The sequence below is a fragment of the Pelodiscus sinensis genome, chromosome 1, assembly GCF_049634645.1.
Source record: "Pelodiscus sinensis isolate JC-2024 chromosome 1, ASM4963464v1, whole genome shotgun sequence".
Classification (NCBI taxonomy): Eukaryota; Metazoa; Chordata; order Testudines; family Trionychidae; genus Pelodiscus; species Pelodiscus sinensis.
Genome location: NC_134711.1, coordinates 302805626 through 302824070, shown reverse-complemented (window position 1 = coordinate 302824070; position 18445 = coordinate 302805626). Strand labels below are relative to the sequence as shown.

Genomic DNA, 18445 nt, shown 5'->3' with positions numbered 1-18445 from the left:
ACTCATTCCACTGTTGCTAGACTCCTCTCTTTTAATTAAAATTGAGTACTTCCCTGTTTGGCTCTATTATTTTTCCTTGAAAAATTATAATTATCAGCTCTACTCTCTCTGAAAAAGTTTATGTTCTCAGATTTCCCCGGTCTGTAATGTGAAAAGGGGAACAGAACTAAATTGAAAAGACATATTGGCTTCCCTGCAGTCTTATATGTAAGACTTTATATAGAAGACTTTATATTATAGTACTATAAAATGGGTCTATCTAGCAATGTATCAATGAGAAACCTCTTCCTCTTCATTTCTTGAGAAGGAGACAAGAAGGGAGAAGTCAGTTCAAAATGTAATCTGCCCCATTCTAAAAGGATCAGAGCACTATGATAATTCTAGAAGCATATGAGTGGAAGGAATCTATATAGGACATCTAGTCCAGTCTCCTACACTCAAGGCAGGACTGCATAACTAGTTCACTTCTGACAGATAATTGTCTAATCTGTTCTTAAAGCCTTCCAATGACAGATTCTATAATCTCACTAGGTAATTTATTCCAGTACTTAACTACCATGATAGTAGGAAGCTTTTTCTAACATTTAAAAAGCCCTTGCTGCTATTTAAACCCATTGTTTCTTGGCCTATCTTTACCGGTTAAGAACAACAATTTTTACTCCCTTTCTTGTAAACTTATTTATGTACTTGAAAACTGTTGTCTCCTCATTCTTCTCTTCTCCCAACTAAACAAACCCAATATTTTCAATCTTTTGTCATAGGTGATGTTTTTTAGACCTTTAAATAACCTTCATTGGAGAAAATCCAAAGAAGATCAATTTGTCCACATTTTTCCTGAAATGTGGCACCTTGAACTGAACACATTATCAGCATAGAGTACAATGGACAAATTATTTATTGTGTCTTGCTTACAACCATTGCCAGACCAAGCCATAGTTTCACCCTGGGCAGCGTGGCACATGCGCGGCCCCACCCCCGGGTTCGCGTTGCCCCTTAACACTTCAATCAGGCACCCCCCCCATAGGATGGTGCCCCGGGCAACTACCCGGATAGCCTCCCCCCCTTAATCCGGCCCTGCTTACAACACACATAGTAATATATCCCAGAATTATGTTGAGTGTGTGTTTGCTTGGGAAGCCTGCCTTGGACTAATTTTGATGCTTCCGAGCAGTGTAGACGTGCTATTTAGAAATAAGATATTTCGGAATAACTATTCCAGAAAAGCTTATTTCTAAATAAGCACGCAGTGTAGACGTACCCCTAGGGTACGTCTTACCTTGAAGTAAGCTATGCAATTTGTGCTATGCAAATTGCATAGCTTATTTCAAGGAAATTCTGAAATAAAGTGCAATTCCGAAACGTCCCTTAACTCTCATAGAATGAGGTTTACAGGGATGTCAGATTACTGAGCTCATTATATTTTGAAATAATGGGCTTGCTCAAAAAGATGCAGAATAGCTATTTTGGGACACTTCCAATATTCTGAAAGTGCGCTGCAGCGTAGACATAGCCTAATAGTCCTGATATCTCCTCAGTTCAGATCCTTGAGTATTCTAGGATGCATTTCATCTGGTGATTTGAAAACATCTCACTTGTCTAGGTAGTTTTTTACTTATTTTTTTCCCCTATTATAGCCTCAAATCATAACTCATTTTCTCTGGTGTTCACAATGTTAGACAGGTGATTGCTACTAACCTTTCTGGTAAAAACCTAAACAAAAAAAAGACTTTTGGAACTTCCACCGTTTCCACATTTTCTGTTTCTGTCTTTCCCCTTGAGTACTTGGCCTACCCTGTCCTTGGTCTTTCTCTTGCTTCTAATATATTTGAAGAATGTTTTCTTGTATCCCTTTCTGTCTCAAATTATTTTAATCTCGTTTTATGCCTTGGTGTGTCTAATTTTGTCCCTACATGGCTGGCAGTAGAGAGACAGAGTGTCCACACAGCAAAGCTATTTCGAAATAATAGCCCTTATTTTGAAATAACTTTCCTAGCATCTACACAGCCAAACCGTTATTTCGAAATAAATTCGAAATAGCGGAGCGCTTATTTCAAATTTGGTAAACCTCATTTTACAAGGAGTAATGCCAAATTTGAAATTGCTATTTCAAAATAAGTGCTGTGTAGACACTTAATTCAAAATAGGGGGCCTCCAGCCTTCCCAGGGTGCCCTGGTGGCCACTCCAGCCTCAACCAAGAACACTCCTCTCCCACCCCCTTCCCCAGAGTCCTTAAAGGAGTAGACTCTGGCCACAGTGCCTGTGCCAGCTCCAAGCCTGCCAGCCCAGAGCCAACAGTCACTGCCCCTGACCCAGTGGCTCCAAAACATGAGCCAGCAAGCCACTAGCAGCCAGCCTTCCATAGCTCCCCACGAGCAGTGTGCCAGCTCCTAGGAGCCTGCCAAGGCCCAGAGATGGTGGGCGCCTTCCCGGTCCAGGGTGGAGATCATGGACCTTATTCAGGTTTGGAGGGGGGTGGGAGGGGGAAGATGCCCCCTACGTCCAAAATCTCCACACTAGACGGAGGAAGGCAGCCGTCTATGGCAGGATAGCTGCCAGCCTGGCCACCAAAGGCCACATGCGAACCCAGGAGCAGGTATGCATGACAATCAAGTTGGTCCGGTGAGACCCTCAACCCTGAGCCCTGAACTTCCCCTCCCCCTTCTTCCACTTGCTTCTCCCTTCTAGCTCCCTCCTCCCAGTGTTCCCTCTCCTCTCTCTCACCCTCACTCTTCCCTTCTCCTGCCTCCTTTCCCCAGTCTCAGAGTTTCATTCCTTCCCCCCAGTTTTGTTAAATAAAGAGAGTTTGTATTCATGAAAACGTGTATTTTATTTGACATCAGGAAGGGGGGGTAGGGAGGGGTAAGTGGAAGGACGTGAGGGAAGAATGAGGCACAAGTCCCCAGTAGGGCACACCAGGGAGGCTCTTAGTGCTCCTGAGGGTGGAAGCTCTCTCACAGGGCCTCCTGGATACTGACAGCCCCCTGATGGACTTCCTGGATGGCAGCCTGCAGAAAGTGCAGCCAGGCTTGCAGCAACGCATACAAGAGAAGCACCAGAATGCCCAAGGGCAGCTGTGGCTCCATGTTGCAGAGTGCTGTGGTGTCCCGAGTGAGGGCAACCAGAGCACGCAGAGACAAAATGCTTTGCTGTCCCTCATCGAGGTAGACAAGCAAGCAGGGAAACCTGAGAACTAGCTGTCGGGGGGGGGGGGTCCCTTTAAGCACAGGCCTCAGACAGACTCAAGCAGCAGCCCCACACAGTTAGTCCTGACCTGGTGCCCTGCTGGAACTGGTTCCAGCCGGCCTTAAATGCAATTCAGAGTCCACTCAGTGTGAACACGCTATTTTGAAATGCATTTTGTGTGTAGACACATTATTTTGAAATAAGCTATTTTGAAACACTGTAGTGTAGACATACCCTTAGAGTCATCCTTCAGAATTTGACCTTGGTTCCACATTTGTAGAATTCTTCATTGAACTCCTAGAGAAGTTTCTAACTTTCCTATGCAATAGCAGAGTTTACACTTGTGCCCTTAATAATGTGTGTCTGAAAAACTGCCAGCTCTCTCCAACTTCTTCCCATTGGACATGTTTCCCATGGGATCTTATCTACCAACTTCTGAGTGTGCTAAAGTCTTCCTTCTTGAAATCGATTCACTTTATGATGTTGCTTTTGCTCCTACTATTCCATAGGATCATGAACACTAGCATTTCATGATCACTTTCATCTAAGCTGCCTACCAGTTTCAAATTCTCTATATTCAACAAAAATCAAATCTGGAATAGCTTCTCCTCCGTTGCTTTTTCTACCTCCTGAAATAAAAAGGTCTCCGAAGCATTCCACGAACTTTTTGGATAGTTTCGGCCTTGCAGTATTATTTTCCCAACAGATGTCTAGGCTGCCAAGTCCATTGAACCGGGGGCTACGTTAAAAGTAACTTCGTCCTGCTCTTGCCAACTTTTTCCCATTAGACATGTTTCCCATGGGATCTTATCTACCAGCTTCTGAGTGTGCTAAAGTCCTTGTTTGTGAAAAACAAGAAAATATTATCTAAAATACAGGGCAGCAAATTTCTCTCTGAGTCTGGCCAAGGTTAAGGCTACAAGAAATGCTGTTTTTAATGCAAGTAGTTTTAGGGACACAAAATGAACCAGAGGCAGAAGAGATGCATGAAGAGGTTTCAAGACTAAGGGAAATATTTTTCTCACAGAAATTACTCCATTGATTTTAATGTAGTTAAATCTGGTGTAAAGAGGCTCCATATGCTGGTTCCTGACCATCATTTTAGAGAGGGCCTTGAAAGAGATGTAAAGCAAGGGATGACATCCCACTTGGAATTTTTCTATTTCATCTCCGGAATCACTGACTCTAAACTCATTGTGTCCAACACGCTAGCCACTATCCATGTGTGGCTATTTGGTCAATTGAGTGTGGCTAGAGGCAGCAAGGGGAGGGGGAGAAGTGACTGCACTTTTGCTTATCAGATAGCTGACTAGTAGATTAATCACTTAGGGTGTGTCTAGAATACAGGGTTTTGTCAACAAAAAGAGGACTTTTGTCGACAAAACTTGGCAGTTTTGTCGATGGTGGTAAACCTAATTCTACCAGGAATAAGGCCTTTTATTGACAAAGTTCTGACGTCAGAAGGCGTTATTGCATCTACACTGTCCTTTGCGTCTACACTGTCATGTCAACAAAGCCTCTTTCGACAAAAGCCTGTGGTCTAGACACATCCTTACATCCCCTCTAGCACAGAACAAAGACTAGAGAGATGGTCAAATGAAATGCTGACCCTGTGGTGGATAAAACTGTAGCTTGTTCTCAGTAGGGATGTGATAGTGTATACATGTAAATGATTAACCGATGAGCCTGGATGCTTTGATTAACCTTATGATGACACACAGCACCTCCTTCCCGGGCTGTCGTCTCTGTGCTTGTGGGGAGCACTGGCTCCTGGGGAGTCACTCCCCTAGTCTACTCCCCCCCACACACACCTGCCTCCAATACAGAGACAGCAGTGTGTGTGAGGGAAGCTGGTATGCACGGGGAGCAGGCTTAAAAGCCAGCTCCCTGCAAGCACTGGCTCCTGCAGAGCTGCCCCTTCTCCCTCTCCCCTGCATGTAAATGTGTAACCACTGAAAATTTCAACGGTTACACATTCACCAAAAGAAACATTCCTAGTTCTCCGCCCTATTGTCTCAAAACAAGGGAAATAATTGTGGCTAGTTCCATGATCCAGCTCTATGTGAGAGGATCAGAAGAAACAGGGGCTAGCAGCATGTTGTCTTACAGAATTAAACAGACAGAAATAAAACCCATAGGGGTACATTTTCAAAAGCAGTGAATTCCTAACACAGTTGGAGAAATGGATCAGCACAAGTCTAAATCTCTTTCCTTGCTTTGTCTTTGCCATTTCACAAGAGGTTTCTACTCAAATTGCTTTTAAAGGCATAAAGCCAGTCACTAAATGTCACAGAAATATCAATTTTTAATGGAGTGAAATATATATTTAAAAATTACAAGGAGTCTTGTGCAAGCTCTTTAAATCCATTTCCAATAAAGTTCAGCTTGAACTCAGATTTTTCAGCTTGCAATGAGAAGTACTATGGTTGCAACATTTTATACATAACATCTACAATTTTTCTAACTTGTCCCTTAATTTTAACCATGATCACTAAACTGAAAACACATTTTAAAACAGATCAGAAGGCCAGTATTTTTAGAAGACTGAAGCAGGAAAACATGTCAGTCTTTGTTTTATTCTATAATAAATCTTCAGATTGAGGATTTGAAGTTTCAACTTGAAAGGTTATAGCTCTCCCAAGAACGGAAAAAGCTTTACTGTTGAATTCCTTTTCACATGCCCGAAATCTTAATTTCCAAATATATCTGCTTATGAAAAAACTGAAAAAAATCATCTGCTTTTTCTTCTATAAAAGACAGACCTTTCTAGGAGTTTGGCATGAGAGGAAAATACTTAATCTTGTGTTATGCTCCTTAGGCAGGATTAATTTCAATAGCCATCATAACCATCAGTAAGTACAGAACACTGCAGCATGTTTCTTTAACACCACAGTGAACGAACGAACACACACACACACACACCCCAGTGCCTCCATTTCCTGCAGTGACTTTGCACCGTATATCGTATCAAATGTCTTCAATATCTCAAAGGCACTCAATGGTCAAAGCCCAGTGTAACTTAAAAAGTTCACCTATCACTCCAGGTGGAAAGACCACTGTCAACAGCTCCACTCCACAGACAAAAAGAAATGTGCAAGACACAGGAGCTCTCTCAGGACCTGGTCCAATACTATGAAACCAACTCCCAATTGAGAACCAACATAAACTGCACCACTTTTCATTCCCAGCACAAAATGCACTTGTTTGGCCTTGCCTTTGCTAATATATTTAGTGAAAAAAAATCCCACACAAATTCTTCTTTGGGAGAGAAAGAGATAAGGAAAGGACTACATAGAACAGATGTGAGCCAGTTACATCAAGTAATGAACGCTGGAAAGTGTTCAGATACTCTGATGAGGGATATACAGTACAACTTAAGAGAGACAATAATAAATAATGGAATATTAACAAAAGTTAAATATATTTTAAAAACTGCCAGGGGATAGGACACACATTTTTTGGGTTACTAAAGAATTAGGTATAAGCTTATTGTAACAAAAGATTTTTTTAAATAAAGCTATGGAGCACTAGGTTGGTAGTGAAAAATGAAGTTATATCCCCAGTGTAACAATGCTATGCTGATTTTAAGAAAAATCCTAGTACTTACCATTGGATAAATCTAATCTAAATCACCTAATGAAATAATATAGCCAATATTTTGTTCATTTTATGAATACTGTGTCAAGAAATCTGATTACAACACAGCTGCCCTGAAGCTAAGTTTAAGTGTAGGCTGGACATTAAACTGTGTTTAGTAAATCAGGCAAAAAGTATGAGGCCACTTTGTCTCACTGTAGAATACAAATAGCTCTAGTATGCATCATTCTCTTCCCCCAACCTCCTGTAGCAGCCCCACACAAAAGCAGTCTGATTACTGCCCTTGCAGCAATTCTCCTACTTCAGCTCTCGGTAGATCTCAGGTAGTGCTTCCTTAAGTAACTTGATAATTAATAATATTACAGGATATAAAAACAATACCATCTTAACTGGATTTAAATGATACATCCTACAACTTTAAATTATATTTTCAAAGTTTCTTATAAATACACATTTTCTTGATTTCCAATTTCCAGAGCTGAATGATCTTTCCATATCAATTTAAAAAAATCGGACGTGAATTTCCCCTTTGGAAATCCTGGCGGCTAAACATAGAGTTAGGACACACTTATTACAGGTTATGTTTCTGGTAAGCTACAAGAAAGCTAATGAAGAATCTGAGTACATCATCTACTCTGGGAATATATAGAATAATTATGAAAAAGTTCCATGAAGACATTCCAGGAGTTTATTAAATAACAGTGTATTCTATAGAATAGCCCAGGGGTTATGATAATATGCCATCTGCAGGTCATGTTACTGCCTGTTTTTTTGCACAGTATAGCAGACAGAAATAAAGGTGCGTGACTGATCCACTGAAATTATTAGTTAAAGATGCCTGCTTTCTATCAACATACCATCAATCCTCCCTGATTATCTTGTCTGAAGAATTTCCAAAATCCCATATGCAATGGCTTTTCATCCTAGCCCCCTCCCCCCCGCCCTTCCCCGCTCTACTTTGACTAAAGTAATCTGAAAGTCTTATTGGGAATTTAAATTAAGATACACATTAGCTAAATTCTTAGTAAATGGAACAGCACTTTTATAACAATTTCCTATAAACTGTTAAAAAATGATATCCTTTTACTAACTTAAATCTGAAGTGTCAGCAACACTAAGTTTATGTATGGTTAAAGATATTTCTAGCCTATTCCTATCCTAGTCAGAATTCTCATATTTAGCAACTTTCAGAAGTGCAACATCTATCAATTAATACAAAATTCAGACATAGTCCTTATGAGACTAAACCAAAATTTTAAAGAAGGGAAAATGAGCTGCAAATAGCACTGTGTAATTCACTATACTCCCATTGTTAACTAGTTTTCATTTGATCTACAGCTAGTCTATGAATCCATTTAACGGCATTAATGTTTAGACAGCAATTCCTTTTAGAAAAAAAAACCCCTCATAGCATTTAGCTAATACAGTAAAATACTGTTTGATTGGTTCTTGAGAAGTGCCTGAACCTTTCAAAATGCTCTTTGAATGTTCGTGCTTCTATTTTGTCTTCCACTATTTTAAAACAGATAAAATGTCTCCAGTTTTGAGTCTGAAGACAAATCACAGGGTATATTACAAGAGCCAATATTAACTATGCAAATATCTTTTTTCTTCATGTACTATGTTAAATTTAAAATTTCTACTTCATCAAATCTTAGTAGGACAGAAATAGTTTCCAATGGCAAAAATATTTGGTGCAGGAAATATTTGATGGGGCCCACCCCGACAATTACATTTTTATCCCTGGCAGTAGATGCAAGCAGATGACTAGCTAATTCCTCTTTCCTGCAGGGGCCTTTGGGTGGAGAAGCCAGAGATATGGCACCAGCTTGGTGCTGCTGCTCCTGTGGTCCTTGAAGCTGGGCGTCAGCATGAGATGGAAAAAACTGCTAAGAGTCATCAATTAACTCCTCACTAATTATAAAAGCAATTATATAAGCCATGCTCTTAGCAGCCCTTCTTCCTTTATCTAGGCCCAGTATATGCATGTTTGTAGATTCAAGAATCTGAGGAGCAACACGAGGAGCTGCCACTTAGGCACAACAAGCATTGTGTTGTCCTCTTCTGAGACCACTTTTTATTGTGGAGAATGTGGTGCACTGTTTAGTGCACCATTCCTGCAAACTGACTTTTCTGGGACATTCTGTATTCCGTCTCAACAGGCTTCCTGTTCCACTGTTCTACTTAGTCAGGCAACATTCTACAAATCTGAGAGAGACACAGTATGTGCACACCTATCAACATTTCTGTGTACTTCAGAGCTCTTATTATTGCCTCCATACCTTAACCAAGAGGTCAGTGAAGTATTGGTCTTACTCACTTTATAAGGAAGTTAACAGAGTTTGCACAGTACAGACCTGGTAAATAGTGTCCAGGCCTCTAGTACTACAAATCCAGATCTCATCCATTCTGCCTCCAAGAATTAATAAGCTAAATCTGTGGGCTTGACTACTCAGACTCTAACCAATATTTTGCATCCTTGCCAGAGCCAGGAAAAGAATCTCCAATATTTTAATGCTGTTTGACAATTAGTTCTAAACTCATTGGCAAAGCGTATGTTAAGTGCCTTATCAGTGGGTGGTCTAAAAAGCATAGCTCACATGGCAGAGGTCTGAACTGCGGCTCTGAAGTTCCATGGTTCAAGACGTTGCTAATAAGCCATGTGTGTTGGGGAGTCTTTAGGGTTGCAAATAAAGGAATTTGGTTTTTCCATCTTTTCTATTTCTGGTTTAATTCACAGAATGAGAAAATATCCCTAAACCAGGTTAAAAAACAAAACAAAAACACACTATAATGATCTGACAATTGTGGCTCAAAATGAAGGTGTTTCACAATTTGGTAATTTGTCACATTTTCATACTTCATCTCAGTTTTGAAAGCTGAGAGGTCTGCTTTGGTTTAGAAGAAAACCAAGGTATTCATGCACTATTTTATTTTAAACATAAAACCCTCTTTGGAAGGAATGACTATACCTCTGGGGAAGTGTGTAGCACTGGTCAGCCACACAGTCTCATTTAAAATACACAGAATTTCAATGGGTGGCTTTATAATTTGTATATTTGTTTGTTGGGGATGAGGTTGGTTTTTCTATATGCTGGGCTTGATTTGACATTGTGTTACTGCAATTTAATAACAGCGTAAACTCCACCAATCTCAACAGAATTACATCAGCGTAACACTGGAGTTACACTAATGTGAAAACAATCCTTAAAGAATTTTTAAAAAAAAACTTATTCCATAGTTTCAACTTCTGATTTTGGTTGGAATATTTTGAACTTAATTATAAGAAATAACTTATTTACCACTAGCTTGGCTAATGCCACAATAGTTCAAAATTTTACAGTTTAAGTGCCTGAGGTTAAAAGTGTGATAGTGTGTAAGATAAACCAGCTAAGACACCACTGACATTTTAGAAAGTGAGTCAAACAAGAGATTAAAGTTTCAATTTATAACACTTCTGTGTTTTTCTTATAAAGTCATAAATAAATCTAGCAAGACAGGGAATGTAAATATTTTTTCAGTTATTTATATTGGAGAAGAGGAAAGGAATTTAATGTGCAATTAACCACTTAAGTGTTTCTCGATAGGTACCATATGGTCTTTGAATTATTTAAATTAACAAAAAATAAATATTTTTAATTTATCCTACTGAATAACTTGATTATCACAACTCAAATGCAAAAAAGTTACGTACCACAATATCCAAGGCAAGTGAAGAAAAATGCAATTTGAGAGAAACAAAAGAAATGTACTTCAAAAGGTTAAGTTTATGGTTTAATACAGGTGTCGGCAACCTACGGCAGGCGTGCAGACCATATGGGACTGTTCCGATTTTAACTGCCATTGACCTTGTGCAGCCTCCATCTTCCCCTCCCACCCTGCCATCCTCCAAGAATCCCTAGGGAGCACTTCAGCAAACTTGTCCAAGGTCGTCCAAATGCTATACGCATAGTGACTCAGCAGGACCTGAAGGCCCCCAGATGCATAAGCCTTTCTGCCCAAGAGGTCCATTTTCTTAGTGTCCCTACTTTTAAGGGGTAGCACCTGGCTGGCCCTGCCTCTCCCTCTGGTTCATCACCTGGATGACCTGAGACCCCAGAGGCAGGTGGGAGAAGTGCTCATTCGCCTCCTGTGACACAAAGTACCTCTGCTCAACTTTCTTGTCCGCCGGCAGGATAGAGGCCAGGGTTTGCCAGAGGGTCTTCGTGATTGTAGTGCCCATCTTTAAAAGGCACATGTAGTGCTCATCTTCAAAAAAAGAGGACAATCCAGGGAACTACAGACTAGTCAGCCTTACCTCAGTCCCTGGAAAAATCATGGAGGGGATCCTCAAGGAATCCATTTTGAAGCACTTGGAAGAGGAGAAAGTGGTCAGGAATAGTCAACCATGGATTCACCAAGGGCAAGTCGTGCCTGACCAATCTGATTAGCTTCTATGATGAAGTAACTGGCTCTGTGGATATGGGAAAGTCAGTGGATGTGATATACCTTGACTTTAGCAAAGTTTTTGATTCAGTCTCCCACAACATTCTTGCCAGCAAGTTAAGGAAATATGGATTGGCTAAATGGACTGCAAGATGGATAGAAAGCTGGCAAGAGTGTCGGGCCCAACAGGTAGTGATTAATGGGTTGATGTCAGGTTGGCAGTCGGTTTCTAGTGGAATGCCCCAAAGATCGGTTCTAGGGTCGGTTTTGTTCAACATCTTCATTAATGACCCGGATTGCATCCTTAGCAAGTTTTCAGATAACACTAAGCTAGGGGGAGAGGTAGTTACATTGGAGGGCAGGGATAGGGTCCAGAGTGACCCAGACAGATTAGAGGATTGGACCAAAGGAAATCTGATGAGGTCCAACAAGGTCAGGTGTAGAGTCTTGCACTTGGGACGGAAGAATCCCAAGCACTGTTGCAGACTGAGGACTGAATGGCTAAGTAGCATTTCTGAAGAAAAGGACCTGGAGATTACAGTGAATGAGAAACTGGATATGAGTCAACAGTGTGCCCTTGTAGCCAAGAAGGCGAATGGAATATTAGATTGCATTAGGAGGAGCATTGCCAGCTGATCTAGAGAAGTGATTATTCCCCCTTATTCAGCACTGGTGAGGCCACATCTGGAGTACTGAGTCTAGTTCTCCCTCCCCCAACCCCACTCCACTATAGAAAGGATGTGGACACATTGGAGTGGGTCCAGTGGAGGACAACCAAAATGATTAGGTGGCTGGAGCACATGACCTATGAGGAGAGGCTGAAGGATTTGGGCTTATTTAGCTTCCAGAAGAGAAGAGTGAGGGGGGAGAGATCTGATAGCAGCCTTCAACTTCCTGAAGAGAGATTCCAAAGAGTATGGAGAGAGGCTGTTCTCAGTAGTGATGGATTGCAGAAGAAGGAGCAACGGTCTTAACTTACTGTGGGGGAGGTCTAGGTTGGATATTAGGAAAAACTATTTCACTAGGAGAGTAGTGAAGAACTGGAATGGGTTACCTAGGAAGGTGGTGGAGTCTCCATCCCTGGAGGTTTTTAAGTCTTGGCTTGACAAAGCCCTGGCTGGGTTGCTTTAGTTGGGATTAGTCCTGCTTTGGGCAGGGGGCTGACTTGATGACCTCCTGAGGTCTCTTCCAGCCCTATGATTTTCGCCGTTCTTGTTGACTGCTAAGGACACTGTGTTAGGGGTGTCGGGCTGTAGGATATAGACTGTGGGATCCTATTCCTCTGACACCCTCTCCACCTGGACCACCAGACTCTGGTCCAGGCAGTGAAAGAGCTCCTGGTGGGACCTCAAGTCCATGGAAAGTATGGGGGGGGGGGAGATTCAACGAGTATCTCATCCAGTGAGGATGACAAGAGCCCAACCATGCCTGCTATCTCAGGATCATGGGCTTGTGAGGGGGCATGTGAGGCTGCAAACAAGACCATGGTAGAGGAATGAGCAGCAGGGGCCCCTCCCTCCAAAAGGGGTCTTGGGGAGGCCTGGCCAGGGGAAGGGACTGTCCTGACATGGGTGGGGTCACTGAGGGAGGGGCCATAGGCTCAGAGAAGACTGACTCTGATCTAGAGAGGCCTGCACCCTGGCTCTGGTGGTAATTCCCGGGGCCACTGAGCCAGGGCCTGCATTTGTATGGGCCAGGACTGCTGTAGCACTGGTACCGGGGTTGGCTGGGGTTATTGTTGCTGCTGCCAGTGGTGCGTAGAGGCACTGCGGGGCTGTGACTGGTTGCGGGAATAGGACCAGTGCCGGGACCTGGATTTAGAGCCCCGGGATGACCATACTGACTCCACCTCTGAATAAGTATTCCAAGGTCAACCAGGGTGGTGCGGTGGCAGCCACAGCCAGCAATCTCCCTATTGGGAGGTGCCAGGACATAGACTTCAGCTTGCCCTGGTGCTGGGGAGGAGGTAGGGGCATGGCTTGTGCCAGCACTTGTGCACCTGGTGGGGAAGGACCGATAGCCATAGAACCCAGTGCCACTGTCGACACTGTCCGAGGACCCTGTACCAGTGACAATTCTGGCGCTAGTGCCGGTGTGTGGGCGGGCGTAGAAGCTGCAGCCAGTGCTGAAGCTGGGAGCAGTGCCACACCTGGTACCAGGATCTAAGTTGTTGGCACCGGGGCAGAGCTGTGGTGACCCCTCGCTTCCGGGCCCGAGGCACTAAGTGCCATCCTGGCTTACGCTCCTTGGCTGGGCCTGGTACCGAGGTTGGGGAAGAGTACAGCTTAATGAAGTCTCTTACAGCCTTGAAGGTCTCCGGAGTGGAGGGCTACGGGAAGTCCCCCGCTGGTTTGGGGTCTCAGCATGGTTAGGAGCTGTGTTGACCTGACCACTATGGTCCAGGCACAGCGCTCGATGGTGCCGAGTGCCCCACTTTAGGGCACACTGAGGACACATGCCTTGAGGGAGGCGTGGAAGTGGCTGGGTGCCTCCCATACTGAGGCCGGTGTGCTCTGGGTTGCCAGAGCCAGGATGGACACTGGTGCAGGATGTAAAGCCGCCTTCATATACTCTTCAAGCAAGATTCTCATTTCCATTTGGTGCGTGGCTTGAAGGCCTTGTAGATTTAACAGGCCTCAGACAAATGGGCCTCACCAAGACACTTAAGATAGGCTGACTGAGGGTCCCTGAGGGCACAGGCTTTTGGCACTTCCTCGCAGGGCTTGAAGCCTTGGGGCCCGGGTGTGCTTCACTGAACACGCCATGGATGCAAAGCGAGCCCCAGGCTTGAGCATTCAACATTAAATAAAACATTTAGCTACTTAAGAAGCTAGAAAAGAACAATGAACTGTGAAACTTTAAGAACTAGAACACTAGGTAAAACTTCTACGAGGCACTTGCAGAGCAAGACCAAAAGCACGTACCAAAGCCCATCATGAGCGGTAAAAAGGAATTGAGGGGTTGGAGGGCCAGCAGGGGTATATATTTGCTGATACAGTGGCGCCACTCCAAAGGGCTCCCCTGCTGGCTCAACAGATACTGCTAAGGGAAAAATTTCCGACAATCCGTGCATACCTACATGGAATGGACGTGAGCAATCACTCAAAGAAAAACAGGGAAGATAATGGAGCAGGTAATTAAGGAAATCATATGCAAACACTTGGAAGGTAATAAAGTGATAGGGAATAGCCAGCATGGGTTTGTGAAGAACAAGTCATGCCAAACTAATCTGATAGCTTTCTTTGATAGGATAACGAGCCTTGTGGATAAGGGAGAAGTGGTGGATGTCATATACCTAGACTTTAGTAAGGCATTTGATACGGTCTCGCATGATATTCTTATTGATAAACTAGGCAAATATAACTTAGATGGGGCCACGATAAGGTGGATGCATAATTGGTTGGATAACTGTAGTGAGAGAGTTGTTGTTAACGGTGCTAAATCCTGCTGGAAAGGGATAACAAGTGGAGTAGATATCAATGATGTAGATATTGGGATAGAGAGTAGGCTTATTAAGTTTGCAGATGATACCAAACTGGGTGGGGTTGCAACTTCTTTGGAGGATAGGGACATAATTCAAAATGACCTTAGCAAGTTAGAGAAATGGTCAGAGGTAAACAGGATGAGGTTTAAAAAAGAGAAATGCAAAGTGCTCCACTTAGGAAGGAACAATCAGTTCCATACATACAAGATGGGAAGCGACTGTCTAGGAAGGAGCATGGCGGAAAGGGATCTAGGGGTCATAGTGGACCACAAGTTGAATATGAGTCAACAGTGTGATGCTGTTGCAAAAAAAAGCAAATATGATTCTAGGTTGTATCAACAGGTGTGTTGTAAGCAAAACTCGTGAAGTCATTCTGCCGCTCTACTCTGCACTAGTTAGGCCTCAGCTGGAGTACTGTGTCCAGTTCTGGGCGCCACATTTCAAGAAAGATGTGGAGAAATTGGAAAGGGTACAGAGAAGAGCGACAAGAATGATTAAAGGTTTAGAGAACATGACCTATGAAGCCAGGCTTCATGAACTGGGCTTGTTTAGTTTGGAAAAAAGAAGATTAAGGGGGGACATGATAGCGGTTTTCAAATATCTAAAAGGGTGTCACAAGGAGGAAGGAGAAAATTTGTTCCTTTTGGTTTCTGAGGACAGGACAAGGAGTAATGGGCAGCAAGGGAGGTTTAGATTGGACATTAGGAAAAAATTCCTAACTGTCAGGGTGGTCAAATATTGGAATAAATTGCCAAGGGAGGTGGTGGAATTTCCCTCTCTGGAGATATTTAAGAACAGGTTAGATAGACATCTGTCAGGGATGGTGTAGACAGAGCTTGGTCCTGCCTTGAGGGCGGGGGGCTGGACTCGATGACCTCTTGAGGTCCCTTCCAGTCCTATTATTCTATGATTCTAACATGTCCTACAAGTTCTTAGCATGTTTCGGGAAAAACATTCCTCAATTTTCTGAAGAAACAACAAAGAGATCATCCATTTTGAATCTTGTATTGACCCACTGGGATAAATTAGTTGCAAATGCAAAGCTGGTTGGGAACATGGGAGGAAGTGATCAAGATTTGATAGAATTCAAGATCCTAAGGAAAGCAGGTAATGAGAACAACAAACCAAGACACTGTGCTTCAGAAAGGCAGATTTCAACCAACTCAGAAACAGTAGATGGAAAGGAAGAAAAAGGAGAAAAGTGGCTGGCAGTTCCCAAAAGATGTCATACAAGAAGCTCAGGTTGAAGGTATTTGAATGCAAGAGAAAAGATAAGTCATAGGAAGCCAATATGGCTGCACAAGGAGATTTTAGCTATCGAAACACCAAAAGGGACACACACAGGCAACTGAAGGAGGGGCATGTCATCAAGGAAGTAAATATCAGAATAGCACAAGAATGTATGGACAACAAAAATCAGGAAAGCAAAGGAAAATAATGAGTTACAACTGGCAAGAAATTAGAGATGACAAGGAAGCTGCTTCACTGGAAGTTTTCAAAAAGAGACTGACTAGAAATCTCTCTTGAATGCTTTAGACAAGTGATTTTCTGACCTCCAGTGTGCCAGGAACCAAATTAGTGATCATTACCCAAAAGAGTCACAGCCGTGTGAATGCATGGTTTCATTTACTACTTTTAATATTACTCTCATTAATATTCTCATACTATTATTACAAAATAATACATTTAATGAATGTTCATCTTTTCATTAAAAAGCTACATTTCCTCTGATGGGCAGAACCTCTACAGTAGCTTGGCTCTTTTCAGGAACCCAAATGAGTGAAGCCACGCCACTCTTCTCACAACCAAGTAGCCATCTCAGCCGCACTGATGACAGTTTCCAGTGACAACTTCACAATCATGTTTCCCTCCTAGATGATGTTTCAAACTGTCCTCTAAGCTTGCTTGGAATCTTATCTGAAAACTATGTGAATATGTTATAGTTCACAAGGTTGTACTTTAGCAATAAACACCTGAGAGTTTGCTAGTCTGAACTGCAGGCTGGTAGCTGAGAAGAGCTATCTGCCAACAATACAGTTCGTTAGCTTCCTTATCAAGTGGAAAAGATCATATCTGATGTTGCCTATTTCTCTCTGATGCAGCTTCGGCAACCAGTGGATTTGACGCAGAATGACTAAATAAAAATTCTGTCCCTTTAGCTGGGACAAAACACTTCTTCACTATTGTTTTTACGGTGGAGTGCCACACAACTTTTGCTGGTTCCATGCTCATGTTGTTGTTATTTTACTGAATCCAGTGCTCTGAAATACATCAGAGTTTGGCATGCCTCTTGAACTTCCACTAGATGTATCAGGTAGCAGGAGCTATACTACAAGTAGTATTTAACTGTTCTTGTAATGTAGTTTCTTGATGAATATAACTTATTTTTAACATAGATGTAAACTCCTACTCCAGATGCCCTCAAATTCTAGATACAAGAAACCAGATAGTATATTGACAATATAACTCTATTAGAGCTCTATTAGAGCTTTTGTACTGGAAGAGACTGTGAGCTCAAGTCACAACCAAAGCTTGTACTAAAACGGTGATACTATGCTGTTCTAGATGTTGCTTAATGTTACAAGCACCATCCTATGGATACATTTTGAAGGTGGAAGATTAGAGAATACAAGACAATTTTCAAAATAAGTAAGGAAGGAATTTATCTGGTGACTTGGCTACCATTCACCCTAAAGAGATTTGCAGAGGGAGAAGGATTCTAAAGTTCAAGATTATATGAACAAGCATTAAATATCTCCACATGCCTAATCATTCTATATAATTCTATTTAAACACATTCTGTTCTCTGGGGATATCCTGCCTCTGATTCTGTGGCTGAGGAAGGTACAATGGGAGTGGAATCTGCTGCCGCCTAAGGAACAGGAAGGGTTTATAGGAAAAGGATGCACACAATGGAGCCCATTCTTTGTGGGGAAGGGTTATTTGGTTCCTGCATAGCATTCAGCAATGAAAGAACATAAGTGTATTATGGGAGGGGTGACAAGTTACTCAGGATGGGTCCTGGGTTCGGGACTTGCTATGATAAAAGTACACATGTGCACAACCAAACAAGTGATTCTCTATTTTCGTTTCATTAAAATGTGATTTAAATTCCAAGGAAAAAGAGTTCTGCATTTTCAGAATACAATTTCCACACAATTAAACACACAATTTCATTCAGAAAAAGGAATAATAAAGTTGGATTCTCTGAATGTTAAGGACTTACACCTTGTTTTATACAATTTGCTTAATTTACTAAACTGGCACAAATGGATACGTATGCCCAAAACCTCAGTAAGCAGGCACTCTTTCGAATTATACTGATAGGAAATGTGGGGATTTTAATTCTGCTGGAAAGGGAAAAGTCACAAGGCCTAAGCATTTCCAACCCATCTTTTTCTTTTAAGCATGAATAAGAATTAAATGTTATACTCACAGTATTTGGTACATACGGTAATCCATAAAATTTCTCCTGGGTTTCCTTTAAAATTTCTGTGGTAGACCTCTTTAGAGGATGTTCCCCATGGTAAAGTTGGTCCAAAACAGCATAAAAGACCTAGACAGATAAAACATATATTCAGCTTTGGCTCACAGTCTTGGCATTTGACATGTGGTTAACCAACAAAGACAGAGGCAATAGAATAAACCATGAGAACTTAAAATATGTACACTTCCTGGCTCTTCTATTTTCGTTATAAAAGGATAAGGGACTGATCCTGGTAATGTGCTGAGTGCCCTTGACTCCAGCTGACACA

At 42.2% G+C, this 18445-nt stretch overlaps 1 protein-coding gene across 1 annotated transcript in view; it reads right to left on the bottom strand.

Moving 5' to 3' along the window:
• Positions 1-18445, bottom strand: part of MIPEP (mitochondrial intermediate peptidase) — a 108095-nt gene that overhangs the window by 18363 nt on the left and 71287 nt on the right. Inside the window, exon 16 of the mRNA XM_075919264.1 lies at positions 18127-18246. Within this exon, the coding sequence (XP_075775379.1) occupies positions 18127-18246 (120 nt within the window). The remainder of the gene's footprint in view (positions 1-18126; positions 18247-18445) is intronic.